This window comes from Talpa europaea, assembly GCF_964194135.1.
Source record: "Talpa europaea genome assembly, chromosome: 10".
Taxonomy (NCBI): Eukaryota; Metazoa; Chordata; class Mammalia; order Eulipotyphla; family Talpidae; genus Talpa; species Talpa europaea.
The window spans coordinates 117,804,104-117,831,007 of record NC_140077.1 but is presented as its reverse complement, the minus strand read 5'-3'; the positions used below and the strand labels follow the sequence as shown (position 1 = coordinate 117,831,007).

At 65.1% G+C, this 26,904-nt stretch overlaps 1 protein-coding gene across 1 annotated transcript in view; it reads left to right on the top strand.

The window, feature by feature from the left end:
• FAT4 (FAT atypical cadherin 4) overlaps positions 1–26,904 on the top strand; it is a gene marked incomplete at both ends in the record, with an annotated part of 61,172 nt that overhangs the window by 13,685 nt on the left and 20,583 nt on the right. Inside the window, 7 exon segments of the mRNA XM_084244490.1 lie at positions 13,623–13,754; positions 16,686–16,947; positions 17,241–17,591; positions 20,963–21,885; positions 22,910–23,084; positions 24,693–24,873; positions 26,092–26,342. Coding sequence (XP_084100616.1) covers positions 13,623–13,754; positions 16,686–16,947; positions 17,241–17,591; positions 20,963–21,885; positions 22,910–23,084; positions 24,693–24,873; positions 26,092–26,342 — 2,275 coding nt within the window.

Below are 26,904 nucleotides of genomic sequence, written 5' to 3'. Positions count from 1 at the left end.
CCATTCTTGTCCCTCCAGCCCAAGGCCGGGGTCAGCAGCGGTCAGGTTTCCTCTCTCGGCCGCTCGCGTCCGGAGTGGACTTGGCCTCTGCCCCGCTTCCCTGCCCGTCCTGAGCACGGCAGCCAGGGCTTAGGGGCTGGCCCGGGGCCGCAGCGAGCGGCGGGGCTGCAGGCGTCCCCCGACGGGGGTCAGCGCAAGTATGTGGTGGGTGGACGTGGCCGGGCTTTGAGGTGGCCGGCTGGCCGGGCGGCGCTGCCTGCCCAGGGCTGCCCCTCCCCCCTCTGGCGGGCGCGGGCCTCTCACTTCCCGAGCTCTCGGGCGGCGCGTTCTTTGTTCGGGCCTTGAGTGACTCTGCGCAGCGGCTGTGAGTTGCTGACTCTTGGGGCAGCGCTCAGACCTTGTGTCCTTCGACTGTGATTAGTGACACTTTAATCAAGTCCCCCGAACGCGGTGGACTGAATTTTCCAGCTTTCCCAATGTTTCCATGGTCACCGGAAGGCGCCCTGTATGGAGCTTGGGACCATCTTTTAAATGCAAATGCCGGAAGACCACGCGGTCTGCGGGGCGCGGCCTCGAGGGCTGGCCCTGTTTTGTTCCTCCAGCCGGGTTCAGAAGAGGGTGGGAATGGGGAGTGTGGCCTGACTGGGCTCGCGTCTCGAGGATAAAGCGAGTGGACGAGGCTGTTGGCTGCGCCTCCTCTTTCGACGCGGCGGAGGACAAAGCCTCGCTGTCTCCCGCGCGGTTCCGCGGTGCGGGGCGCCGCGCTGCGGGGTGAAGAATGCCTTCGCCATAAATCCTCGCCGTGTTTTCCTGGAAAGGGAGAGTGTGTGCAAGGGCCGTAATTAGATCATGCACGGTGTGCTCGCTCGTGCGGCCAGCCCGGCCGCGGGGTCAGTCACAGACGCCACGCCAGGACGAGAGTCGGCAGCGGCCTGGGCTCGCGGCGCCGGGCGGTCACCGGCCTGGTTTCCCAGGACGCCGCCCTGGCCTGCTGGCCCACGTGGCCTGGTGGCCGGGGTCGTGGGAGGGAGCCGGCCGGGCCTGGGCCATGGCTGTGGGGGAGAGACAAGGGGAGGCCGTGGCAAGTTGGGCGGGGCGGCCCGCTGCCCCTCAGGCTGTGTGTGGGGGGCCAGGGACCCCCCAAGGCCCACCCTGGCTGGAGGCCATTTCAGGAGGCCCGTCCACCCCAGGGGAGGAGCGGGCAGCAGGCCCTGCCAATGCCCAGAGAAAGCCCCGCCTGGGACAGCCTCCTGCTCCGGGACAGGCCTCCTGCGACGAAAGGGCTTCCCACCCGCCCGGCCCCAGGCTGGACGCGGCCCCTTCGCACCCGGTCTGCAGGGCGGAGCTCGGCGCGCAGTTGTCCCAGAGCCCCCCTTTCCATCACTGTGGTGACTCCCTGGGCCTGCTCTGTGCGAGATGTCGTGGGCGCCCAGCAGAATCGGGGCTCGGGGAGGGGGGCCGGCCGGCGCCGCCCTGGGACGTCTGTCTCCGTGGTAAGGTGCTGGGCAGCCAGAGCGGGCGAGCCGAGGTTGCTGCATTTTTAATGAGCATAAGAACATCGCGCAGTGAGCAGGGAGAGCGTTAATTTTTAATGCGCGGCCGTCTGAGAGCGGATGAAAGAACAAAGGTGTTCCTTGAGCTGATAAGACCCGAACGCACAAATGCTTCACTTTCCGCTCCTGTGGCTTGAACCTCCGAGCCAGCACCTGCCGCGGGCCGGGGCGGGGCCGGGGTGGGGGCGCCGCCAATGCAGTGACATTCACGGGTATTTTGAAGAGCGGACGTGAGTGGCGGTTGGGCCTGCAGGGGAAGCAGGTCCCGCTGCAGTTTGCTGCGAGGCGAGGTTGGCGGCTACAGTGACCAGAAATACCCTCTTGGGACAGAAACACGGTTGCATGTCTGAGCGCCTGCTGCACAGCGGGGACATCACCTCAGCGCCAGCGCCCGAGCGGGCGGCCGGCGGGTGTGCTCCGTGGCTGTTGGGGCTTGAGTCCTGTCAGATTAGAATAACGTCATGCAGAGAAGCCGCACACCTCACGTAGGCGGCTCAGACGATCTCTCCCATTCCCTGACACGTGGGGAGGACCCAGGCCGCGGTGGTGGTGGTGCTGCGTGGCTGAGGTGACTGCGTGGGCTGGGACACGGGGCTGCCCCCCCCCGCCCAGGCCAGCGGCTCTGTCCCTGCCCATGCGGTGTCCCCTGGGCCTCCCCCACTGTGATGTGTAGAATGGACGCCCTGAGTTTCGCAGCCAGGGCGCGGGGCTCAGCCTCCACCCTTGGGGCCCTAAGCTGGCCTATGAGACCGACACGGTCACCCCACCCTGGCCCCTGTGCCGTCCAGCAGGCCTGTTAGAGCCGTGTTCAGTGGCTGTGAGTCCTCGCGAGGTGCCAGGGCAGGGCACTGAGCAGAGCGGTCACTAGTTCCGAGGCCAAGCGCTGAGGGAGACGTTCTTTCACCAGGTACATAGAAAAACCCTTTGGTAAAACGGCCCAGTTGGCGCCAACGGCAGAGCCCGGAGAATGCGACCTGACAGCAGCGGAGACGGCCCGGGCGGCCCCAAGGCGGTTCGTGGGGAGGGTCAGGTGGGAAACTTGGCTGAGGTCACGGCCCTGACCCGACTGGCCCCCGCCTGCTGCCCTTCCCCGAGCGGGCACCAGGCGACACCCAGGCCGCAGGGGGCTCGCTGGAGGCTGGCGACGCTGATGACGGCGCATTTTACTGACTTATTTTCAGTTTATAAATAAAAATCTATAAGCTCATAGGCAGACATCAAATCCATAAGTACATTTGTGTTCACGTCCCCCCCAGGAGAGGATGTGCGTGTTTATTATAAGACGAGGGTCGTTTCTATTAAACCCATCACGGAGAGGAGAGAGCTGTAGGCATAGCTGGTGCCGAAGGAGATGCACGAATAACCTGCTTGGCGAGAGCCCTGCTGGCTTCAAGGAGGCGCAGGGCTGGGTCTGGCGGCCACAAGGCCGCTGGCAGGTGGCCCCGCAGGCAGGTGTGCGGGGAAGGGCCGCACCCCCTCCGTTCGCACCATGGCCGTGTTGTGCTTTCACACTCTGCTACTGTGTGACTCTTATTTCTTCCCCTTGTCTCTCCCCCACAGCCAAGTCCAGCTACGTGTGGATTCAGTCAGGTTCTACCCAGCGGCCCTGGTGATCCGGGACTTGATAAAACGCACATTTTACCCGGGGGTGAATAATTTATGTGATGGTTTCTCTGGGGGAGGCAGTGCCCGAAGGAACACAAAGGCCCGTAGATTTCTCCTCCGTGTTTGTCTTTGGTCAGTCGCTGTTTTCTTTCTTTCTCTCCAGCAAGACGAGGATTCGGGGCCGTTTTCCTGGGTATGCGAATTCAAAGAAAACCAGAACCTGCCTATCAGCGACCGCCCCGGACTCCCCCCGTCCTGTCATTTTATTTTCACCTCCAAGTTCAAAAAGCAAACCCCTCCCCCCCCTTAGGTGATCCTTGCGGTCCTGGCCCTCGACGCTGACTTTTTCAGCCGCTCCAGCGCCTGCCCCTGCGGCAGCAGAAAGGGTCCTGCTCGGCCTTTGTGAGCGTGAAAGGCGAGGAAGGAAGTGTGCGCTGCCAGCGCCCAGCCGGAGCTGCGGCCTTTGTGTGCCGTGTTTCTCATTCAGCCCCAACGGCCCCTCCAGGGCGCCTGGAGAAGCCACCGTTGTCCCGGAGCTGCCTCCAGGAAGCCTCGCGCCCCTGCGCGCTGGGACAGGGGTGCTGGCCGGGGTCCATGGGGAGGCAGGGTTGGGGCTTAGGGCACCTGCCGGTTTCCTGGAAAGTCCCCCCGGTGACCCTGGGTGAGCCCAGGCGGTTGCTGGGACAGGCTGGGGCGTGTGTGGGGGTGGGTGGGGGGGTGTCGCCTCACCTTTCCCCTTGGGGCAGCCCTTTGCGTTTGAAGAAGAAAGCTTGGCTGCGCAACCCTTCCCTCTCCCTGCCCTGACCCTCGGCCATTAAAGGGCCCTTGACCCTTCAAGACTGGTTTGGGGAGGCACAGGGGAGGGTGCTGAGGTTTGCCTGCTGAAGGCCCAGCCTCAGGGCGCCCCCCGCAGGCCGGATGCCCGCGGAAGGCCGTGGGCTGCTGTGCTTGGAGCCCCGTCTCTCCTCCCCGGGGGCGCGTGTGCAGGCGATGACTCGCAGGCATTTATGCTTTTAGGGTCAAGCGTTGTGAACGTGAGCTTGGAGCCCCCGTCGGGCCCGAAATGCGGGATGAGACCTAGACCCGGCCAGGGCAGGGGCCGCACGGGCGGCGCGTCCTCTCGTGTTCCCGGGGGTTTCGGGCATGTGCTTTCTTCACATTTACTTTTGCAGCGTTTGGTTTCGACAGCGTGTGAGTCATGAACACACGAGCAAAACGGGATTCCGCATTGCTGGGAAACCATGACTAACGACAGGCATTCTCTGCGGCCTCCGGCTGCCGAGCGCGCGGCGGCATTCGGAGTCACTGCCTCCCCGTCGGGCTGTCCGCAGCCCCGGAGCGGCACGTCCACCTTCAGAGCAGGTCCGGCTTCACCGTCGAGCAGGCCCTCCGGCCGCCCCAGATGGTGCCTTGGCTGCGAGTGTGGGGCCCTGGGAGCACGTGGGGACGTGATGGCACGAGCGGGGCAGCCGTGTCTCCCTCCAGATGGCCGGTGAGCGCCCCAGGGTGGTGCACAGACCCTCTTGAGTGACCAGGATGGTTTCTGTCCAGAGCTCTTCGTCCCAGGAGGTGCTGCTCACTGTGGGAAAGACGGGTCCTGCTGCAGCCTGGAATTCTCCCACTTCTGTGGAATTGCAGGCTCCCGACTCCAGGGGCGCTTACTTTCGAGGTTGCCGTGCAGCTGGCCCAGGCTTGTGCAGCAACTCAGGGCTTTTCCAAAAGATGGACATTCCCTCCATCAAAGTGCTTTATGCTGGACTCAGCAGACAGTAGCAGAGTGTGACTCTTATTTCTTCCAATGCTTTTTTATTTTATATTTTAATTTTCCTATTTAGCAAACATTTATTCTCCTAGAAGCAGCCTTGTAGCAGAGCATTGTCTTAGTGGCATTTGTGTCTTCAGAAAGGGGTTGTGTGGTCGCGCATGTGGCTGCTGTGGTTTTCGGGGTCTGTGGGCCTCAGCTCCTGTGAAGGCCTCGTGCAGGAGCCCACGTTCGCTGTAACGCTGCGAGGTTGCGTGCAGGGCAAGCAACTTCGGCGGAGCCCCGCTGCAGTGGTCTCCAGGAGAGCGCTCCCAGGTCTCGAGGCCAGGACACCTGCTCACCGGCCTCGCTCTCCCACTCTCAGCGCCAACTCACCTTTTTCGGCAGTTTCTCCCTCCTGACTCTGATCTGCAGCGTAACGATTCATGTTTCACGCCTAAAGGAAGCAGAGCGGGTGAGCACGTGGTGTTTTGCCTGAAAGTGGAACCACATGCGGGCTGCCGGCTTCTCTGCAGACCCCCGAGCCTGGCACTCTTTGGGAATTCCGGGTTCTCGTTCAGCGGTTGCATTGCAAGGGCGGGACTCGGGCTGCCCGCGCGCGTGCGTGATGACGAGCCTGTTTGGAAGCGGCTGGGGCGCGACGCCGCTGGGACCTGCAGCCCGTCTCCGCTGGTCGGGCCCGGCCCACACGGGGCAGCTCCTCACAGAAGCTCCCGAGACGTCCTGAAACGTTGGGAATGGGATTGTGCGAGGGGGTCATGGTGACTTAGCACCTTGCACATCTTTTGCCCGGGGGTGTCTCCGGCCGCCCCACTGCGCCTGGGGCCTCCTGCTGCACGGGCGGTCGGTGAGGCCTTCGCGTGGGTCACTTCGGCTCTTGCTTGTCCCCATCACCCTGCACCTCATCAGCTCGTCTCAGCCTCCCTAGTGCTATTATCATCATTACTTAGTTGTACGATCTCCATGGTCGCAAAGCTGGTGACGGTGTAGGCCATTTAGCAGCTCAGATTTGCACCTCCAGAGGCAGGTCCGCCCTCGACCACGCCCGGCACCCCGCCTTCACCCGGCCCCCTGGGCCCCTCCCTCGCTGCACCCCACCCCACCCCACCGGCAGCCTCAGTCCTGCTGTGGGATTTCTGGGTTTGTCTGGCCTGTTCCTTGGCGTGGTGCATGCGTCCCACGGGTTAAGTGACAGGTCTGGTGCACCTTCTCCTCTGGCCTGTCTCCCCATCATCCGCAATCACCCCCTCCAGGCCCCCGGTGCTGCAGGGCCCACCTTTCTGCACGGCTGAGTCTGGCTTCGTTGCCCACCGGCTTCTCTGTCTGCGGCCGTGGCTGGACGGCAGGTTGTTCCCACCCAGCTGCTGTGAACTGGCTGCAGTGGGCACAGGGCGCAGTCGCCCCCAGGTTAGCGCTTGTGCTCGATGTGGGCAGGTGCCTGGAGAGGGGTTGCTGGATCACAGGACGCGGGGAGGCCTGGGGGACCCCTGGAGGGGCGGGGGAAAGGGAGGGGCGCAGGGTGGGGAGGGCTGGTGAGAGGACACAGACTGTAAGTCCACTCGGGTCTGAGGATCTGATACGCGGCTGTGACCATAAGCTCGCGATTGCGTCAGCCTCTATGGCTCGGCCCCCACCCTGAGCCTGTGACGTCACGACGCGCTCTACGGTGCCTCGTGGCTGTGCGTCGTGTGCCCGTGGACAGCCCGTGTCCCCTGCGTGGTCTCGCGTCCCTGGGCTCGTGCCGGCCTCAGTGCGGGGCTCAGTGCACGGCCGTCTGCAAGCAGGGGCTCCAGCCCCGTTGAGGCTTCGTGGGCTCCGGTGGGCGACGCGAGGCTGTGCACGGGCTTGGCTGAGCGCGTGTCCTCGAGGGGAGGCCACGGGCGGCCCTGGGAGCATGGCGGGGCGCTTGGGGAGGTGAGGAGCAGGAGCCTCACAGGCCAGCGAGCCCAGCACCTCAGGAAACAAGCAAATAAATAAATGCAGCTTCCAGGTCAGGCCCGCGGCGAAGGGCACGCACAGTAACTAGTTCTAAAAGCACGTCGTAGAAAGTGGAGACCTCGGCCAGACCGGGGAGCTGGTTAGGTGGGAGGTGAGCAGCCTTCGAGGAGAGGAGGTGGAGACGGGCGGGTGGGGAATGGGGTGGAGTCGGAGGGGCGTTGGGCTTGGGGAGCCGGAGGGCCTGGGGCGGCAGCCACAGCATCGACTCTGCGGCCTAGGGGGTGCCTGGGGGCACCTGCAGTCGGGCAGCGGGTGTGGGGGTCCCGCTTGTCTCAGGGGAAAGACAGTTTCATCGCAATGCTGGGATCTCCCAACCGGCCAGGCCGGTCTTCGGTCTCCTCCCTTCTGTTTTAGGTTTTATGGGACTTTGTAAAGAGTCGATTTAGTATTTGTGACTCGCTGGGAAATTATTTTCCTGGAGCCAGCATGAAGTGTTAAGTATTTATAGCCGGGAACTTTGGCAGGGAGTGAAGCCTCCTGGAATGGCGCCGCCGGGCAGAGGCCTGGAGTGGACGCTGCAGCTCCAGCCTGGGTGCTGGCGGCCTGGGCTTTGGGAAGTAAAGCCGGACCCAGGGCCGTTGCTTCACGCCGGGGCCCACCACGCGGCCCGTGTCCTACCGAGTCGCGGGAGGGGAGTGCGTGGCCCCAGCAGGAGCCACTTACCAGTCAGAGCAAGGCGGAGGCGGAGAAGCACACGCGGAGGCCACGAGGAGCCGGCGGAGCGGGCCGGGCGGCAGCCCTGGGCCAGGGCCTCTGCAGGGTGCCCGGCCTGTGCTGTGTCCGGCGGGAGCCCGTGGTGGTGGACACAGCCTGGGGCTCCCCACAGCCCCCCCACCATTGTGAAACTCCGAGTGAGATGCAAATTAAGATGTTGAAAGTGCAGTTTAACCCCCCGCAGGCCCCTGGGGCTCGACTGTGTCTCTCAGATGTCAAGATAGGAAAATAGCCAAACCTCTTCTTTTTTTTTTTTTTGAGAAAAAAGAGAAAGTTGGATTCTAGCCAAATGCCTGCTGGGGAATTCTTCCGAGAGTTTCTGGAAATGGTCCTGCTCGCCAGGCTTGTGAGGCACGGGCCGTCCCTGCAGTGGGCCGGTGGCCTCCTGGGGGCCGCGTCCCCGTCCACGCTCTGGCTTCTCGGGTCAGTTCTCACTTAGCCAGGGGACGGCGGAGGGCGCGCCGGGGCAGCGACCCGAGAGGGGCACGTTACGTGTGTTAACCTGTGGCTTCGTGTGTCTCTGGCTCCTCTCTCTTTCCCGCTCAAAGGAACACGCCCGGCAGCTGGCCCAGGCGCTGGGCGGCAGGTGCGGCGGGCAGGGTCCAGGGCAGTGACAGCAGCTGGCCCGGGCTCGCGGCCGAGAGTCTCACCGGCCGGGGTTTTCGGGGAGCGGGGGCAACTCTGCCCGCAGAGGCGGCCTGGAAAGACGTGCCGGCCGCTGCCCGCGCGGGCCAGTCCCTCCCGCAAGTCCAGTTGCTGTCAGTGTGTCCGCAGCGCCCAGCCTGGCCTGCCGGACTCCCCCTGCTCTGCCGGGGAAAGAGGACGTGGGCCGCGGGCAGGAGATGGACCTTTGCACGCGGGAGCCGCTGCCCCACCCCCGAGGGGGCTTCGTGCAAAAGGAGGTGGACAGGTGAGTGGGTCAGACCTCCAGGCGAGGCGGCTGGCCCGACGGCAGGCCCTGGCCCTGGAAGGTGTTCCTGGACGGGGCGGGGGGGGGTAGCTGGGCCTGTCCTCGTGTGTGGCTGGGGTGCTCAGCGGGGGACTGGGCCGCTGCCCGCTGTCCAGCCGGGTGCCAGCTCCCAGCCCCTGCGCTTCTGCCGTCCTGGCCAAGGGACGCAGCCCCCAGGACCCGCCAGCGGTGTGGTCAGGCGGCGTCTCAGAGCATTAAGGTCGCATTTTAGCGATAACTAAACGGCCGCACCCTAAAAGCATAAATTTTGGCAGCATCTTCAAGATTTTCAGACAGAACTTGTTTTCCTGCCTGTTTGTCGGGAGCTGGTGACGCTTCCTACCCATGGAAATTGTTACAGTTTTAAGGTGAAAAGAGCCTAGGGCTGAGCACACTGGTAGCCAGTGGAGGGGCGCCCGCCTGGCGCGGGAGGGCTGTCCCCTGGGCAGCAACAGACGTCCCCACAGGGTGGAGACTGATGTGCAAAGGCGTGACAGGGCAGAGGAGACTCCAGCTCAGCAGCGTCCAGCGAGGTCTCACAGGGACAGGCGCTGGCCAGTCCGGCCTTGTCCCCTTCGAGCTGTCCCACATTCCCTCCGTTCGGAAACTGGGTGGGACCGGCTGGGCTGGGGCCCGGGGTGCCACCCGCTCTCCCAAGTCTGGGGGCAGGGGAGGGCGTCCTGGCACGTTCACGAGGGTGGGGGGGGGCTGAGCACCGTCCCGCACCCCAGTGTTGTCCCTTTGCCTGTTGTCAACGGAGTGGGGACCCTGTAGGAGGCATCGGGCTCACCTCACGGCCTCCCCCGCGCCAGCCCAGCCCTTTCCTGGACGTGCGTTACACAACCTGGTGTCCTCTCAGGCACGACAAGCGGAGAACGCGGGGGGCTGTGTCTGGAGGGTGGCCGCCCCGTGCCCTCTCCACACGCCCAGCGCCCAGCACCGCCCGGTCCCCACCGCTTTCCGGGGTTTGTTGCGGAAAACCCTGAAAATGTTCACGCGTTCCATGCGCAGCCACACGTGTTTCCGCTTGATCTCGTATCCCGCGTTTACTGCTGGGCGTCCTTACGAGTCTGTGAAGAGGCAGAAATTATGCAGTATTGATTTCAGGAAAAGTTGAAGTGGTTGCACATGATTGCCTTCGCCTTACAAGAAATCCTTATTTGGTTCTAATTTGAACAGCACTGAAAGCACAACAAAACTGGCTTTTTATTCTATCCCTGCGTTTCCAGCCAGTCGGGACAGCGTCTGCTTCAAGAGTGGCGTTAACTGTGTCTTGCCCGTGCCGCTCCCGCCCGCCCGCCCGCCCGGCGCTGCCCCCCCTGTGGGCGGCCTTGGGGTCCGGCCGCCGCACGGACCGCCGGGCAGTGTGGGTGACGGGCGTGGGGCCGCGCTGGCTGGGGAGGAGAGTGGTCTCCGTTCCGTACATGGGCCTCGGATCTAAGTATGTCCTGCTTTAAAGCTCACTCGTTTTTACTTTGCTTTTAAAAACGAACTAAAAGCAAGTCCCAAGTGCACAGGCCGCCTTCTCTCCCGAGTGACGAATCCCCCCGCCGTGGGGGGCTCTGCCTCCCGAGGTAGGCGCCGTGTCCTCGGCTCTCTTGCAGCTCCCCTCCCTGAAGTGTTGTCTATGGAACGACGTGGCAAAGTGTTGCTTGGTACGTGAGCGACGTCTTGATGTTCGCCTTCCAGTAAACGCACGATTTTTCAGTTTTCCTTGTTCTGAAGAAAAGCTGTGCTGGGCCCGGTGCCCGCAGCGCCCACAGGGGAAGTGTCCCGGCCTGGCCTGCTGGCTCCGGCTCCGGCCCCGCCCCTGGGGCTCAGGCCTAGCACCAGGTCTTCTGTGGGGCACTGGAGGTTCCCGGGGGTTTGATGCTCCCATTTTCTTGAAGATGAGTTTCACCCAGCACAGGCCGACAGGACACCCTCGCTGCCGTGCAGCCGCTGGTCCTCTCGGGGGGGCAGGCACCCGAGCCGCCCCCGTCCGGAGCCGCCCAACGCCACTGGGCAGGGAGGCCCCGGGGAGCAGCGCCCGCGGGGCCCCTCATACCTGGCGTGTGAGTCACCAGAGCCCACAGCAGATCGTGGTGGCCACAGGATGGGGTGCCCTGGAGGGAGGGTGTTTCGCCCAGACTCAGGGCAGAAGAATTCCCGCGGCTGCCCCCGTAGGGAGAGAAGCAGAGCCCCGGGGAGGGCCTGAGCCGCGGGCCGGGTGGCCGTCCTCCATGGGAGAAGGTGCAGAGGGGCTCTGCCTTCCTGTGCCCCCCCAGCTCCCAGCCCGAGATGGGAAGAGGAGTCAGCTCTTCCACCAGAGGGGCCGGGGTGGCTGGTTGTTGGACCGAACGCCCCGCTGGCCTCACGATGACCCTCTTTCTGTGGGGTCAGGCCCCGGGCCCCCAGTCGGCCCCTGGGGCTGGCAGGCAGAGGCCGCGGAGCACAGGAGCCGCTGGGCTGTGGGGGAGGAGCTCGAGCTCTGCCAGTGGCGCCCCGTCTGGTCAGGCGCCCCTGCCCCTGGGGCTCAGGTGTCCACCCGGCCTTGGGCCAGCACCAGCCCCCCAGGTCAGGGGAGCCCCACAGGGCTGGGGTGGGAAGGGCGGGGCTTCCCTTTTCAAGGTCAAAGGAAGTGGCCACTGGGGAGCGCGGTCTCCGCCTTCCCGGGCTTTCTCTGCGGAATAAAGGCCTCGGCCGGGCACCTTCCAGGTCCCTTGGAAACGTCTTAGTAGATCCCCGTGCGGACGCCAAGCTCAGACCTCTGCGTGCTGTCCGCCCCGAGCCCCCACAGGAAGACGCGCGTCTCCATCCTTACCCTCAGAAGCACCGGCGGCCCGCGGGCAGGCCATGAATTTCAGGACGCTTCCTCGGTCGTGGCTGCCACGGCGCCCGTGGCTGGGTGTAACTGGATGGGTTCCCGGGCGCAGCCTCGCCTGAGGCGGGCGCTCGGCTCTCCGGACGCCGTGACGTGCAGGATGAGCGCAGCCTCGGCCCTCCGCCGCCCGCCTGCCCGCTGCTGGCCGCCTCACTGTGCTCGGATTTACTACTTGGCAATTTAAAAATAAGCCCCAAAGGCACATGTGAGCAGAGGGGACACGACCCCAGGCTGATGTCACCCCATCTGTGCTGCCTCCCCTCAGCCACCGCTTGTGCAGCTGAGTTTGGGCTTCAGCGGGCCGGTGTTGGGGTGTGGGGGTGTGGGGTCTGTGAGTGGGGTCCTGGGGCTCCCCAGAACTCCCTTTTTAGCAGCAACAGAGAGTTTCCCCACAAGGCAGAAACTCTGGTCAGATCCCAAAGGGTGGGTTTATTATATAGAAAGAGGGGAAAGAAAATGCCTGTGCGGGCAGGGCCCGGGGGGCAGGGCGGCCGCAGGGAGGGGGTCCTGGATGCAGGATGAAGCCTGGGTTGTCCTGGTGTCCTGGTTGTTTACTGGCAGCTCCTGACAGGAAACTTCTGAATACAAATGGTGACTTGGGCTTCTGCAAAATGAATATTTAAATGCGACAAATTTAGATACAAAGATGTGTGACACCTTAAGACACAAAACTAGCACCAACAACTTAGGTCATTTGGGTTCATGTTTTGAAAGAATGAAACATTTTCCACAGGTGCTTTTCAGCTGAGGCGGCCTGCCGACCCGTAGGGCCTCAGGGTTTTCCACAAACTACTGACAGCATCTGCGGTAGTCGCAAGAGTGACGTCATTTGTGCAGAAGGGAGCCCTGTAAGCGGCAGTGCCCTGGCCCTGGCCTCCAGGTCTCCCCTCTGGACTGTCAGGGTCGGGCTCCTGTGTTCGAGGCAACATTTCAAAGCAAACTCTACCAAACCTTCGCCCAAGCAGGTGTGGCCGTGGGTGAGACTCTGGGGTGGATGGCAGACCCGCGTGGGCTGCGATGGAATCAACTGGACCCTACGCGGGCCAGCGGCCGAGGGCAGGTCAGGGGTCACGGGTGCCGACGCGCCTGCAGAGTCCAGGCATCAGGGTGCCGGTGCCCTTGGCACCGCGCCTGCGTGCCGCACCCCTGCTGTCACATCCCGCCTACCACGGCCTCTGCTGACCGCCGTGGCCCAGTGACCAGCACAGCCGTTTCCCTGTTCCGGGCCAGGAGCCGCTCCCCCCCACGCCCCGTCCAGCCCCTCCCCATGGCTCTCACCCAGGCTCGAAGAGGATGGCCAGCGCTGGGGATGCGGTGGCTTTTTTAGTGGCTCCTACAGACCCGTCTTAGCGCCTGATTCAGAGACGCGTGGCGCGGTGTCGCTGCTCAGACTGCGCGGCTGTCCTGCCCCACGCTCGTTCTCCAGCGAGACACAGCCGGCACGCGCTGACCCGCGTCCCACGACCAGTGGTGGGGCTCCCCGCAGCGCGCTGAGAAGCGCTGATGGGGCGGGCGCGGCAAGGGGGGAGACGTGCGCGTTTCCTAACCCCCTGAGTCGAGACCTGACCGTAAAGGGGAGAGAGGGTGCCGAGGGTTTCTTTGGAAAAATGTGGACTTCATTGTCGGCCCAGCAAGCAGACACGCCAGGAGACGTGGTCGCCGGCCTGGCTGTGTCAGGGGACGCGGCTCGCGTGGCGGGCGGTGCTGAGAACCCGGGTCCACGTGACCTTGGCCCACCGACCGTGACCTTGGCCCGCCGACCTTGCCTGGTGTGAACTCAGGGCGGCCATTCGCAATTAGCCACATGAGCTTCCTTGGATTTTGTGTCTCCCTGTGCTTTGCGCCTCGCCGGGATGTCCGCTGCTGTCGGGTGTCCTAGGAGTTCATGAAACGGGTTTCACCTGTTCCCTTGTTCTCCGTGGTTCACGTAGACGTGAAATCAGCAGGTATTTGTCTCTCTCCTTCTGACCCATTTCCTGTAGCTCCCCCCACCAGCTCCATCCACGCCGGGCGCCACGCGGGCCCGTCCTCCACAGCCGCGCAGGGCTCCCCGCGCTTCTCGGCCGGCCGCTGCCCGTGTCTGCCGCTGGCCTCGCGGGCGCTGGCTGCTGTGCTCCCACGGGTGCCGTGCGGCCTGAGGGCACTCACTGCCGCTGGCCGTTCCTTCTCCTCCTGCAGGTAGAAATCACCCTCCAGGACATCAACGACAACCCACCCGTGTTCCCTACGGACTTGCTGGACCTCTCGGTGGAGGAAGACATCGGGGACGGCGCCAAGATCGTGCAGCTGACGGCGGTGGACGCTGACGAGGTAGTTCTGTCCCGAGGCCCTGCGGCCGCTCGCGCTCAGGCGGTAGCGCCTCCCCCCAGGCTGACGGCTCTCAAGCCAGGAACGGGGGCTGAGTGCTGCGCTTTCCCAAGGAACGTAACTTCTCGAAGTCTGATGTGCGGAGGCCGAGGGAGAGGCCAGCAGAGGCCATTTTGTTTACATCCGCAAGTCACGGCTCAGTTACCGCTGGCTCCATCTTGGATTTCTGAGCCAAGTTAATGTCTCAAACAGCGAAAAAATCCTACAGCCTCACCCCTATTTTTATGCTTTATGACTCCGCTATGATATATTACAGCAGCCAAGGGTTGATCTTAATTTTATTTGTAAGTTAAAAAAGCAAATGTTATACAATCTAAAATTTTTTAAAGTCACCTTACACATCCGTACGCCGCCTCAATCTACTGGTAAGACAAACACGTCACTCAGTAACAACACGCATATTTCGCGGAATTATCAGGAAGGTGGCCGGCTTTTCAGATGTGCTAGTGAGGGAACTTTCTCGCAGAGACCGGCGCGAGACCGGCACCCTCGCTCACGTCTGCTGTGAGCGGAGCTGCGCCGTCCGCCTGCTGCCAGCGCAGCGGGTGTGACTGAGAATCCACGTTTCCCCCGGGAGGAGCCCGGGCTGGCTTCCTGCCGCCTCCGGGCTCACGGCCGGCTCAGTTGTGCCTCCGCAGATGCTCGTTTTCTTACCAGGCGTTGTCGATGGCCGAGATGCGGAGACCTCACTCGGCAAAATGACGCGAGCACACTAGCGCAGACAGACAAACACCCGCGGGGGACACGGATGTCACTGGCCAGGCTCCGGGGGGCCTCACCTCCCTCGTTCACCTGGGTGGCTCGCAGGGAGCAGGGGCCAGGGTGAGGAGCGTGTTGGGAGGGAAAGGCGTTCGGTGGGAGGAGGCCCCGAGCCCAGGCGAGCACGGCGGCCTCGCTTCAGAGCAGCCGTCTCGCTCCTCACCTGCTTCTGAAGTGGCCCGAGAGGGCTGCCGCACCAGGCCCCCAGCCCCGCGCCCGACCCCTGTGCTCTCCTGCTCGTCCCCAATCCTGCTGTTCAAGGGGAGGCAGGTCAGGGCCGGCGCCTGCCTCCGGCGCCCTCCCCGCCTGTCTGGCGTGCGGACATGCTGCCCTGCCCGCGCGCGTCCTCTGGGAGATGCTCACACGCACAGCGCGGCTGGGGAGGGTGCGGGACCCTGGGGCTGCGGGGTGCGCAGCAGAGCCGGTGTCCTGCAGGCCGCCCCCACCCGCAGGGACTCTTCTCGGGAAGTCTTCTGGGGGCCAAGGCACTGGGAGCCAAGGGAGCAACTGTCTGAGTTTATCTGGAACAGTGCTGAACGCTCTCAGACCCCCGCCCGCCTCGCCCGCCGGCCATGAGCCAGCATCACGCTTGGCCTTGGGACAGGCCAGAGGGCGCCGTCCCCACCCGGCGGCCAGGGGCCCAGGTGGCCTCTGAGGGCTGCTGCCCACGTGCCTGTGGCTCTTCTGCTTTTGCAGTGAAGTCAAATCCCCCTCAGGTCTCAGTCCAGCATGGACGTGGGGCTGGCGGGTGGATGCGTCCGGAGCATGGGCGGAGCGGATGCCCGAGCCTCTGCCGAGCCAAGCCCACGCGCGCCTGCGGTGTCGCCGCCCGACATCCTGGGCAGACAGATGGTGACAGCGGCGGGGTGTCTGGTGTGAGGGGCAGCGACGGGGAGCCCCGAGCGGGGCGGCACTGGGGGTGCTTTCTGCTGCGGGAGCGGCCGCTCGGGAGCTGCTCTGGCTGCCGCGTGCTGCAGACCAAGTTCACGAGGTCGCCTTCCTTCCTGAACGCGTTTTCTCGCACATGTTTTAGTAGCATTTTAACGACCACTGACTATTTCAGCTCCTGACATGAGGAACCAACATTTCTTTGGCCCTAAGCCAGGCGCGAGGATTCCTGGAATGGAATTCAGAGTTATTGGCCCTTGTTAGTGACTTACAATAAATTCACATCAGTGCGTTAGATAAACCTTTACTGCCTGTGCTTGGCGCCTTCACCTCTCAGCTGAATCTAGAGGGTCTATAAGGAAGTTGTCACGGGGCCCTGGCCTGGCCCCGCCCTGCTCGTGTGCTGGCTCTGCTGTCTGAGGTCACTGGCTGACCTGTTGTGTGTGGGGAGCGCAGGGTCTCCCCGGGGCGGCCACCCGCTGCGCGCGCCTGTCGGCAGCAAGAGCAGCGCCCCCTTCCCACCCGGGGGTCAGCGCGCAGGCCCCGCGTCCGGGACTGCTCTGAGAGGTGGACAGAGTTAGGTGACCGGGCCGAGGGGCTTCCGAGCCAGGACGATGGCCACGCAGGTGCGTGTGTGGACATGAAGGTCCTGTCGCAGCCGCCCGCCCTGGCTGGTGGGCCGGCCCTCGGGAGCGCTCGGCCCGCAGCGCTCGCACGTGTGACCTTCACGTCAGTCTCATTGGGAACATGTGGCCGGCGAGACAGCATCTCCCGGGACGCGGCCGCGGCCCTCTCCGGCTTCCCTTTGTAAACAGGATGACTGTGCTGGGCCGGGCGGGAGACCCGCCTCCTCGGAGAGTCCACGCTCATTTTTGAAAATGTGCTCAGGGTTGTAAAATGCATGTGCCATTTAGGGCTATTTACTTTCGGAATTCTTTCCGCGCTTGTCTCTGCGGTTCCGCGGGCGAGGGGGGTGATTTAACCGACGTGATTTCCAGGGGCCGGAGCTGAAATACGATCTTCGTGTCTTGTGCTGGGCTGAGGCTGCATATTTTGGGTATTAAACAAAGAAAAACAGGCCGCTCGGCCCCCTAGTTGAGCACGGCTCGTGGCCAGAGCAGGCGGGGCCGGGCCGGCCGCCTCCCTCTCCCCGGGGCGCGGGGCGCGGGGCGCGGGGCGGGCCGGGCGGGTGTCCGCGGCGCCCGCCGACCGCCGCCTCCCCCGCAGGGCGCCAACGCGCTGGTCACCTACGCCATCGTGAGCGGCGCGGACGACAGCTTCCGCATCGACCCCGAGTCCGGCGACCTGCTGGCCACGCGGCGGCTGGACCGCGAGCGCCGCGCGCGCTACTCGCTGCTCGTGCGCGCGGACGACGGGCTGCAGGCCTCGGACCTGCGCGTGGCCATCACCGTGCGCGACCGCAACGACCACGCGCCGCGCTTCTCGCGGCCCCACTACGCCTTCGACCTGCCCGAGGACACCGCGCCGGGTAGGGCCGCGGGCCGGCTCCGGGCCCCCCGCCCGCCCCGTCCCGGCCCCCCCCCAGCCCCGCCACGCCGGTGCCCGCGCGACCCCCCCCCAAGCCCGGCCGGGTGGGGAGGGGCTGAGGAGGTGGGGGGCTGGGGGTTGGGGGGCTGGGAGGGGCTGGGAGGGGGCAGGGAAGGGACCGGGAGGGGGTGGGGAGGGAGCTGGGGGGCCGGTCACAGCACCCTCCCGTGTGCCGGGGCGCCCCGCCATCCCCGCTTCCCCCCGCGCCGGCCGACGCCCGCCTCGCGTCCCCAGGGTCCCTGGTGGCCGCCGTCCTGGCCACGGACGCCGACGCGGGGGCGAACGGCGAGGTCACCTACGCGGTGAGCGAGGACGACGAGGACGGGCTCTTCTTCCTCAACCCGGTCACCGGCGTCTTCAACCTGACGCGCGCGCTGGACTACGAGGCGCGGCAGCTGTACGTGCTGGCCGTGCGCGCGCAGGACGGCGGCGGGCAGGCCTCGGGCGCCAGGGCCTACTTCAACGTCCTGGACGTGAACGACCACGCGCCCGCGTTCGGCCAGGGCGCCTACAGCGCGTCGGTGGTGGAGGGGCAGCCCGCGGGCGCCGTCGTGCTCGCCTTCGACGTCTCCGACGCGGACGACGGTGCGTGGGTCTGGTGCGAGGGTCGCGCGGGTGCGGCTGCGGGCGGGTGACGGGCGGTGACGGGCGGGTGACGGGAGGGTGAGGGGCGGGTGAGGGGCGGGTGAGGGGTGGTGACGGGCGGTGAGGGGCGGGTGACGGGCGGGTGAGGGGTGGTGAGGGGTGGGTGAGGGGCGGGTGAGGGGCGGTGAAGGGCGGTGAGGGGCGGGTGACGGGCGGGTGACGGGCGGTGAGGGGTGGTGAGGGGCGGGTGACGGGCGGGTGAGGGGCGGTGACGGGTGGGTGAGGGGCGGGTGAGGGGCGGTGAAGGGCGGTGAGGGGCGGGTGACGGGCGGTGAGGGGCGGTGACGGGTGGGTGAGGGGCGGGTGAGGGGCGGTGAGGGGCGGGTGACGGGCGGTGAGGGGTGGTGAGGGGCGGGTGACGGGCGGGTGACGGGCGGTGACGGGCGGGTGACGGGAGGGTGAGGGGCGGGTGAGGGGCGGGTGAGGGGTGGTGACGGGCGGTGAGGGGCGGGTGACGGGCGGGTGAGGGGCGGTGACGGGTGGGTGAGGGGCGGGTGAGGGGCGGTGAAGGGCGGTGAGGGGCGGGTGACGGGCGGTGAGGGGCGGTGACGGGTGGGTGAGGGGCGGGTGAGGGGCGGTGAGGGGCGGGTGAGGGGCGGGTGAGGGGCGGTGACGGGCGGTGACGAGCGGGTGAGGGGCGGGTGAGGGGCGGGTGAGGGGCGGGCGAGGGGCGGTGAGGGGCGGGTGAGGGGCGGGTGAGGGGCGGGTGAGGGGCGGTGACGGGCGGTGACGAGCGGGTGAGGGGCGGGTGAGGGGCGGGTGAGGGGAGGGTGAGGGGCGGGCGAGGGGGCGGTGACGGGCGGGTGAGGGGCGGGTGAGGGGCGGGTGAGGGGAGGGTGAGGGGCGGGCGAGGGGGCGGTGACGGGCGGGTGAGGGGCGGGTGAGGGGCGGGTGAGGGGCGGTGACGGGCAGGTGACAGCGCCGCAGACAGACAGGCTGGGCGTCAGGGCGTCAGGGCGTTGTGACTGTGGATGTGCTTCTCGGCCCCTCAATGTGGGGGGCAGGTGTTGAGCGTTTGAGAGTTTTGTCGGGTGAATTACAATGTTCCCACAGATTATTTTAACCTAGAAAGGATCCAGTTCCCACGCGCGAGGAAAGCGGAGTCTCCACACCCCCTCAGGAGCCCGCGTGGCTGGCGCGGCCCACCTGAGGGGGCTTTTGCGCGGCCTTGACGCCACCCGTGACGCCACCCGTGCTGCGAGGATTGTTTGTCCTCACAGAACCGAGTCCGCCTCTGCTTGTTGGTGTTACTGTTGTTTTTATCCAGATGTTTTCTTAATTTTTTCTCAATAATTGTGTTGTCCAAATTTATCCCTCGAAGGGTAGGAGAAGGAAACCGGTGTTGTCTGGTGAATTTAGCCCCAGGAAGTGCAGAACGTTAACACGGGCCGGGCCCCGCCTTCCCAGCGTCGCCCAGCGCTGCTCCCCCGTGCCGTGGCTGCTCAGGGCTAAGCTTTAGTTACAAACTCTCTATCGTGGCTTATTGTTATTTATTATTTAAAATGGAACAATTAATTTTCTTACCTTGCTGCCAATATTAGGGCCTGATGCTCGGTGCCTGTCTGCCCTGGACACTCCCTGCCAGCACAGGCACCTGTCTCCGGTCAGCTGCAGACGTGGGCCCTGCCCGACCGTCAGCCCCAGGGAAAGAGCGTGGTGTGGACACGGCAGGCAGCCCAGGGCGGAGAGGGGGAGCGGGGCGCAGCCGGGACTTGGAAGGAGCCTGATGAGCTGCGGGGGGGGGGGGCGAGAGAGAGCGCCCAAGGGGCAGAGGTGCCAGGAAGAACCGTCTCAGGAACGAGGCGGGGAGCGAATGTTCCGTCTCCTGGGTGGGTCAGGACACCAGGGGCTCTCGTCGCCCGTGGGGTCCGCTGGCCAGAGGCCGAGCTGCAGCGTGTCTGCTCTGACAGTGGCCGGCCCCGGCACCCAGCGCCTCCGGCATGAACTGGGGACGCAGACAGGACAGGTGACGTGACCCCCTTTCTGGGGCAGGAACTCTGATTTTTATTTCTATTTTTATTGTGTGTCTGTTTTTCACTTTTATGCCATTTACTGAAGCAATAGCTGACCCACTCGCTACATCACTTTCATTAGAAGTCTCTGCAATCGTGTTCTGAAATGAGGATTTATGATCATTTTTTTAAAATTAACAAAGTGGCACGTTCCTGGGAAGACAGGAAAATGCCAGCTGCGTGCGAACGAGCACATCGGCACTCGCAGGTTTTGTGTCTGATTTTACTGCTGACGTTTCCTCAGAGGATACCTGCAGAGCACATCACGTGTGTATCGTAAAATCTGAAAGAGTTATTTTCGCAAAAGTCGTTGGCCGGATGCTTAATAGGAATTAAAAAGGTTTTATTGCTTCTGACAAGAAACGCATCCGTGGCTGGGCGGCTGTGACTGGTGTCATGCATCAGGGAGTTTATTGCCTTTCTCTGCCGCCGGTGTTGGCCTCCGTCACTCCCGGAGCGGCCGGCGTCCGCGCCGTGCCCTGTGGGGCAAGCCTGGGCATAGGTGCCGCAGGAGCTGCGCAGGGGAGCCGGCTCTCGGCTCTCCTGGGTGACGTCTCAGCGCCCAGCCCACGGCCAGTGGGGTGGGACCGACTCCTCAGCAGGTTGTTCACATCGTGTCAGATCGAAAGTGAACAGGAAAAGAATTACGCGTGTGCCGTGCACAAAGCGCCCCCCCACCCCCCGCACAGAGTCACCGATGTGGGGGTCCACTGCGGTGCCGCGTCCGGGTCGGATGCTTTGCAGCGCTCGCTCTGCCGCCAGCGCGGGCTCGGCGTGTCCGGCCTCCTGCTGTCAAGGTGTGTGGAGTTTGGAGAGAGCAATAGCTCAGGCAACAGCAGTGAGGAAACTGCAGGCCAAGGGTGGCCCCTATCCCGCAGCGGGCAGCCCTCGGCCCTCCAGCACTCAGCGGGCATGGCCGGGGACAGCACGGGAGGGGTGCCGAGTCGCTTCCCGCAGCCTGCCCCCCGCGAGCGAGCAAGTCACGGCCGACGGTGACCCAAGCCGAGCTGATGTCACAGCGATGGCCCCGCTGACGACACGCAGCCGTCTTGAGCCCTTCTGACCAGCAGCTCGGCTTTCTTCTCCGACAGCCTAAGGAGGAAATCCTGGTGTCGTGAAAACACAACTGTTTCCTTTAACTTAGAATATTAATAAATCGGGCGGTGCTTTTAATTAGTTTTGTTACACTCGAATCAACCCCGTAGCAATACCTAGAGGCACGAGGCCCGTCCCGGTTGTTGGGAGCTGAGACGGCGGGAGGAGGGCGCGTCTGACCGCGGCCTTGCTCCTGTGTTGCAGGCGTCAACGCCCAGCTGGCGTACAGCATCGCCTCGGGGGACAGCCTGGGCCAGTTCACCGTGGACGAGCGGGGTGAGCTGAGGACCCTGCAGGTGCTGGACCGCGAGAGCCAGTCCTTCTACAACCTGGTGGTGCAGGTGCACGACCTGGCTGCGCCGCCCGCCCCCCGCTTCACCAGCAGCACCCAGGTCTCCATCATCCTGCTGGACATCAACGACAACCCGCCTGTGTTTCTGTCCCCGAAACTGACCTACGTCCCAGAAAACACGCCTGTGGGTACTGTGGTCTTCAAGGCGGAGGCTGTGGACCCCGACAGCGGCCCCAACAGCTACATCGAGTACACACTGCAGAGCTCCGCGGCCAGCAGCTTCAGCGTGGGGACCATCGACGGCGCCGTGAGGCTCACGGGGGAGCTGGACCGGGAGCAGGTGTCCAATTACACGCTCACGGTGGTGGCCACAGACAAGGGCCAGCCGGCCCTGTCCGCCTCCTCGGAGGTGGTAGTGGTGGTGCTGGACATCAATGACAACAGCCCAGCCTTCGCTCAGGCCACCTACGAGGTGGAGATCCCCGAGGACACGCTCCCGGGCACAGACATCGTGCAGGTGGTCGCCGTGGACGCGGATGAGGGCACCAATGGGCAGGTGCGGTACAGCCTGGTGGATGCGGGCGCTGGCCAGCCTTTCCGCATCGACTCGGTCACAGGCGCGGTCACCGTCGCCAGGCCCCTGGACCGGGAGAAGACCCCCGCCTACGTGCTGACGGTGCAGGCGGTGGACCGGGGCAGCGCCCCCCGCATGGACACGTGTGCTGTCCACGTGCGTCTGCTGGACGTGAATGACTGCGCGCCGGCCTTTGAGCTGTCCCCGTACTCGGTGACCGTCCCCGAGAACCTGGCGGCACTGCCCAGCATGGTGCTCCAGGTCAGTGCCCTGCCCCTCTCCTGGGCCGGTCCCTCTGGCTGATCTCAGTGTCCAGTGAATGGGCCTCCCCTCCCATCAATGACACACTAGCCAGCAAGCCAGGTGCGCCCCGGGTGCCCGGTGCACTTCATTGAAGGATCTTTTTAATTTATTTTTTAAAGATTTATTTTATTTACTTATGCATATGAGAGCTGGGGTGCAGGCCAGAGATGCAGGAGGGGTGAGAGGAATCACCAGAGCCAGAGCGGGGAGCAGAACAGGCAGACATGAAATCCACTGCTGGGGGAGCAGCGGGCGGCAGGAGAGGTCTGCGCGCCATGTGGGTAGCTCCCTGGCTGGGGATGGACTCAGGCCTCAGTGGCTGGCGATGGCTTGAGAATGCTGAGGCCCAGGATCACTTTTTAAAATACCCAAACGCACTCCCTCTTACGACACTCTTACATCTTAAATTCTCTAACCCTTTGGCTCCTCCCCCAGCCCCTCCCCCCCCAACCTCAGATGCTGCGCTGGCTCCTTCGTGTTGCGTGGCACTGTCCTCTGTGTGACTGTCCAGTACCTGCCGCTGGCGCTGGGCCTGGCCTCCCCAGTCCGTCCCTCCAGCTCTGCCCGGGTTGGGAGCGCAGTGTCCCCTCCCCCTGGCCCCCGGGTCAGTGGATCCAGTGGAGCAAACGTGTTTGCCAAGACAGCGCGTCTCGCAGTGCGCCCCTCCCGACCCACCAGGCTGCACAGAGGCGGGCGCGCTGGGGTGGGCGTGTTTCCTTCTGACAGCCGGTCTGTGTGTGGCGAGAAAGTGAGACGTGAGATCTTGCAACGCCGGCGCAGACGCCTTCCCTCTGCCTGAGGGACCCTGCCCGGCCGCGGCCCACAGACCGTGCAGCCTCCAGGCCAGGTGCCGAGGCACCTGTATTTCTGCCTAAACCTGCTCTGCGCCCTGCTGACATTTGGGGGCAGGCAGCTGGCCTCTCGGGCTGCGGTGTCCCTGGCGGGCGGCCACGGCGCGTCTGCAGCGGCTCCCTCCCCGCAGGTGGTGGCGCGGGACGAGGACCAGGGCGCCAGCGGCCGGCTGTCCTACCTGCTGGTCGGCGGGAATGAGGATGACGCTTTCGCGCTCTCGGCCAGCGGGGAGCTGCGGGTGACCCGGAGCCTGGACCGGGAGACGCGGGAGCACTTCGTCCTGACGGTCATAGCCATGGACGCAGGTGAGTTGTTGCTGGGCGGCGGCAGTGGCTCCTGAGCAGTGCCCTTGGCCTCGGCTCCCTTCGGGCGTGCCTGGAACTCGCCTGGGGGCCGGTGTGCAGGCGCCGCTGGGGAAGCTGCGGGCGTCCAGGGTCCAGACAGCCCACGGCGGGGGTGTCTGGAGGCTGCCCTCCAGCCCATCTGGCAACTCCTGCCCTGGGGGCAGTGGGAGGTGGGGAGCAAGGGTCGGTGCTTTGGGGCACGGCCTTGGAAATGGGAGGCTCAACTCAGTGGGCGAAGCCCAGGCTTGGGGTGCTGGCTGCGTGCTGCACTGGGACGCGGTGTGTGTCCGGCCGCAGGCGGGGCCTTCTGGGGGGACTTCACGGTGGTGGAGCAGGGCCCCCCGGAGATCTGCGGGGCGGGAGGGGCTGCTCAGCGGCGTGGGTTCCGGGGCTCCCTGGCCTTCCGTGGGACGGCAGGGGGTGCCTTCACGCGGGTCCCCCTGGCATTGGAGGCAGGAGCTGCTTGGGCAGCCCGAGGCGTCCCGAACCCGTGTCCTCACATGACCTCTGCGGGGACATTCTCAGCCAGAAACATCGAATATAAGCAGGAGTCGCGGAGCAGAGCCCTCCTGAGAGCGGCCAGCCCGTCCCTTTACCTCGAGTCCAGGGACCTCGAGCCTGCGTCAGGCGGCACGTCCAGCCTTGCAGACGCCGCCGAGGGCAGAAAGAAGCGCGGCTTCTGGGTTCCCACGGCCCTGACCCACCACCCTCCCGCCGCCCTGACCAGTCACCCTCCCGCTGCCATCGTAACCAACCAGCCCTCGACCTCCTACTTAATTTTCATCTTCGTCCTGTGCCGGGCTCCTGTCCACTGCCAGCAGCCAGGCCTTCTGCTCCGCCACTTCTTTGCGGCGGCATCTGGTTCTCATAAATCATCCAGGACCAGACGGAGCAGCCCTGCCCTGCCCCCTCGATGCCAGCGCCTCGACTGGCTCAGCCTCGTAGATGCTGACCCCTTCCCCTGCCCGGCATCCTTGGAGACATGGGAGCGGGACCCCAGCCTGCCGGCCCAGGTTCTAGCGGCCGCCCCGTCCCTGGCACACGAAGGCCCCTTGACAATGCGGCCGCCTTCAAGGGCACAAGGGGCGGCCAAGCAGCGGGGTGGGGGGCAGTGCCAGCCGCCGAGGTCCTCAGGCATGGCAGGGGCCGGGGTGTCTCCGCCGACCATGGTGCTGAAGGGGGTCCCGCCGTGGGGCGAGGGCCGGGCTGGCCCGCGGGTTGGAGCTGGATCCCTCTGCGTGGGCGGCGGAGCTGAGCAGGACCGGGCGGGACGTGACGGCGCCGGCAGCCGGCTCAGCGCGGCGAGGCGGCCTAGGCAGGCGCGTGCAGCTCCAGCTGGGCCTCGGCTCGCTTCTGCAGGCGGCCCTGGCGGCCACCCGGCGGCCCCAGTCTGACCGAGCGGCGCCCTCCAGCTCAGCACCCGTGGGCGCTGGGAGGCTCCACTCCAAGAAGCAGGCAGGGCGCCCTGAGGCAGCCCAGGGTGGCATAGGAGGCCCCTGTGGGCACAGCCCCGCCCCTCGGCTGCTGACCCTGCCCGCCTGTCACACGCGGCGTCCTGGTCTCCCCCAGGGTCGCCGGCGCTGACCGGGACCGGCACCATCAGCGTGGCGGTGGCCGACCTGAACGACAACGCCCCCGCCTTCGCCAGCAGGGCCTACGCCACCGCCGTCCCCGAGGACGCGCCCACCGGCACCGACGTCCTGCTGGTGAGCGCCGCGGATGCCGACGCGGCCACCAACGCCATCATCAGGTCAGTGCCCGTCCCGCCCCGCGCCCGGCGGCCAGGCAGGCAGGTGTCCCGCCGGCGCGCTGGACGCAGCTGGTGTGCGATTTCGGTTCCATTTCTCAGTTTCGTGGCATTTTACCTGCCCGGAGGGTCTGTTGGTTGAGGAACTCGAGAGGCCTCTGCAGGGCGTGGGCTCCTGGGCTCAGGCTTCCTGGGGCCCTGGGGGGGAGGCATGGGGGGAGCGGGCTCAGGTGGGCAGGGCCGCGCCCTCACCGCCCCACCGCTGGACGGGGTGAGTCTGGCCTCTGATGGAGAATTTGGGCCACTTAACCCTCCACTGGCCACATGAAAAGTTTTTCCAATGTTTGTGTTTTCTAAGCCTGTGAAGCTCGTGGGACTCTGATCCTTGCCCAGCGGAGAACACAGGGGGCAGGGGGTGGCAGGGGCTGTGTGTGTGGCTTGCGATGATGCCCCAGCAGCTCGGCCGGTCACCAGCCTCCTCCTAACAGAGCCCCTCTGGGGGCAGGGCTGACGGGCCAGGCAGGAGCCTGGCGTGGGCTCCATCTCACCTGCGGTCCACTTTGCTGACACACGTGCTGCTGTGTGGACACCTGGTTGGTCCCAACCTCTTGGGACACCTGCTTGTTGGCACAAAAGCGCCACCTTGCAGACCTCGCTGCCCCACGTGGTCCTGCAGGCATGGCTGCTCCCTCCCGGGGCCCCATGGTGCTCGGTGCTGCCCACCCACCCGGCCAGTGTCTGAGGGCCACGAGCTGTCCAGCCCCTCCACATCCTCAGTGGCCGACTGCGCGTCCCTGCAGCAATGCCGCAGCTGCTCTGTGGAGACGCCGAGGAGGTGCTGGCCTCTGGGCCGAGCTCCCGGCCCGCTGCGGCGCGCGCAGATAAATAACTTGTAGATTCGTTCAGCAGATGTCGTTTGCGGCCCTGGCTCTGACCGCAGCACTCGAGCCAGACCCTGATTTATGCTTCGAGGCTCATGAATTTAGAGCTCCGGGTCTTCTGGGTGTATCTGGGGGCCCCCGCATGATTTAAGAAGCCCACAAATCTTGCAAGGATCTGCCTGAGCTCCCTGGCCCCTCACCAGCGCACGGTCAGTGGATGTTCACCTGGCTGGTCCCGGCCCGGCCGCGTCTGTCTGCCACGCCTACCTCGTGTCCAGTTACAGCCGCCACCACGGCGGGGAAACGCGGGGAGCCGTGCCCACTCTGCCCTCTGCTTCAGTTACAGGATCCTGGGTGGGAACCCCCAGTTCACCATCAACCCGTCCACGGGGCAGGTCATCACCAGCGCACTGCTGGACCGCGAGGCCAGAGACAGCTACACGCTGGTGGTGGTGTGCAGTGACGGGGGGTCCCCGCAGCCCCTGTCCAGCTCCACCAGCGTGCTGGTCACGGTGACCGACGTCAACGACAACCCGCCGCGGTTCCAGCACCACCCCTACGTCACACACGTCCCGGCCCCCACGCCGCCAGGTACCACCCCATGGACATAGACACGCGTGGACGCCCTCACGCCAGTGCCCTCACGCGCCCGCCCGCGCGCAGCTGCAGCTCCTCTAAGGCTCAGCCCAGCGCTGCGTCTGCAGCTCCAGCTCTCCCGGCCAGCTCTCCCTCCCGGCCAGCTCTCCCTCCCGGCCAGCTGTGCCAAGGCCTGTCGTGCTGCCAGCTCCTGCTTTCCAACGTGACCTGAAAGCCGGGGACGGAGCGGCCCTCTGGGTGGCCTCTGTCACCTCAGGGCCACGTTGCCCCTCACTCAGCCGATCCTGGCACCCGCAGATCTGCCCGGGAGGCCCAGGCGTTCAGACAGTGGGTGCAGAGTGAATACTCTGGGCCTCACAGGTTGACGTGGCCAGTGAGTGGACGGTCCTCCTTAGTCCTCACTGCTAGCTTGTCCCGCGTCAGCAGCCTTTTGGATGCCGAGTCCACAGAGTGCCTTGGGCGGTGCAGTCTGTCCTTCGAGAGCCGGTGGTTTCCTTTGCTGTAGTGCGAGCTGTGCGCTCGCCGGGTCACCTGTGCTGACGGCGATTGTGATGAG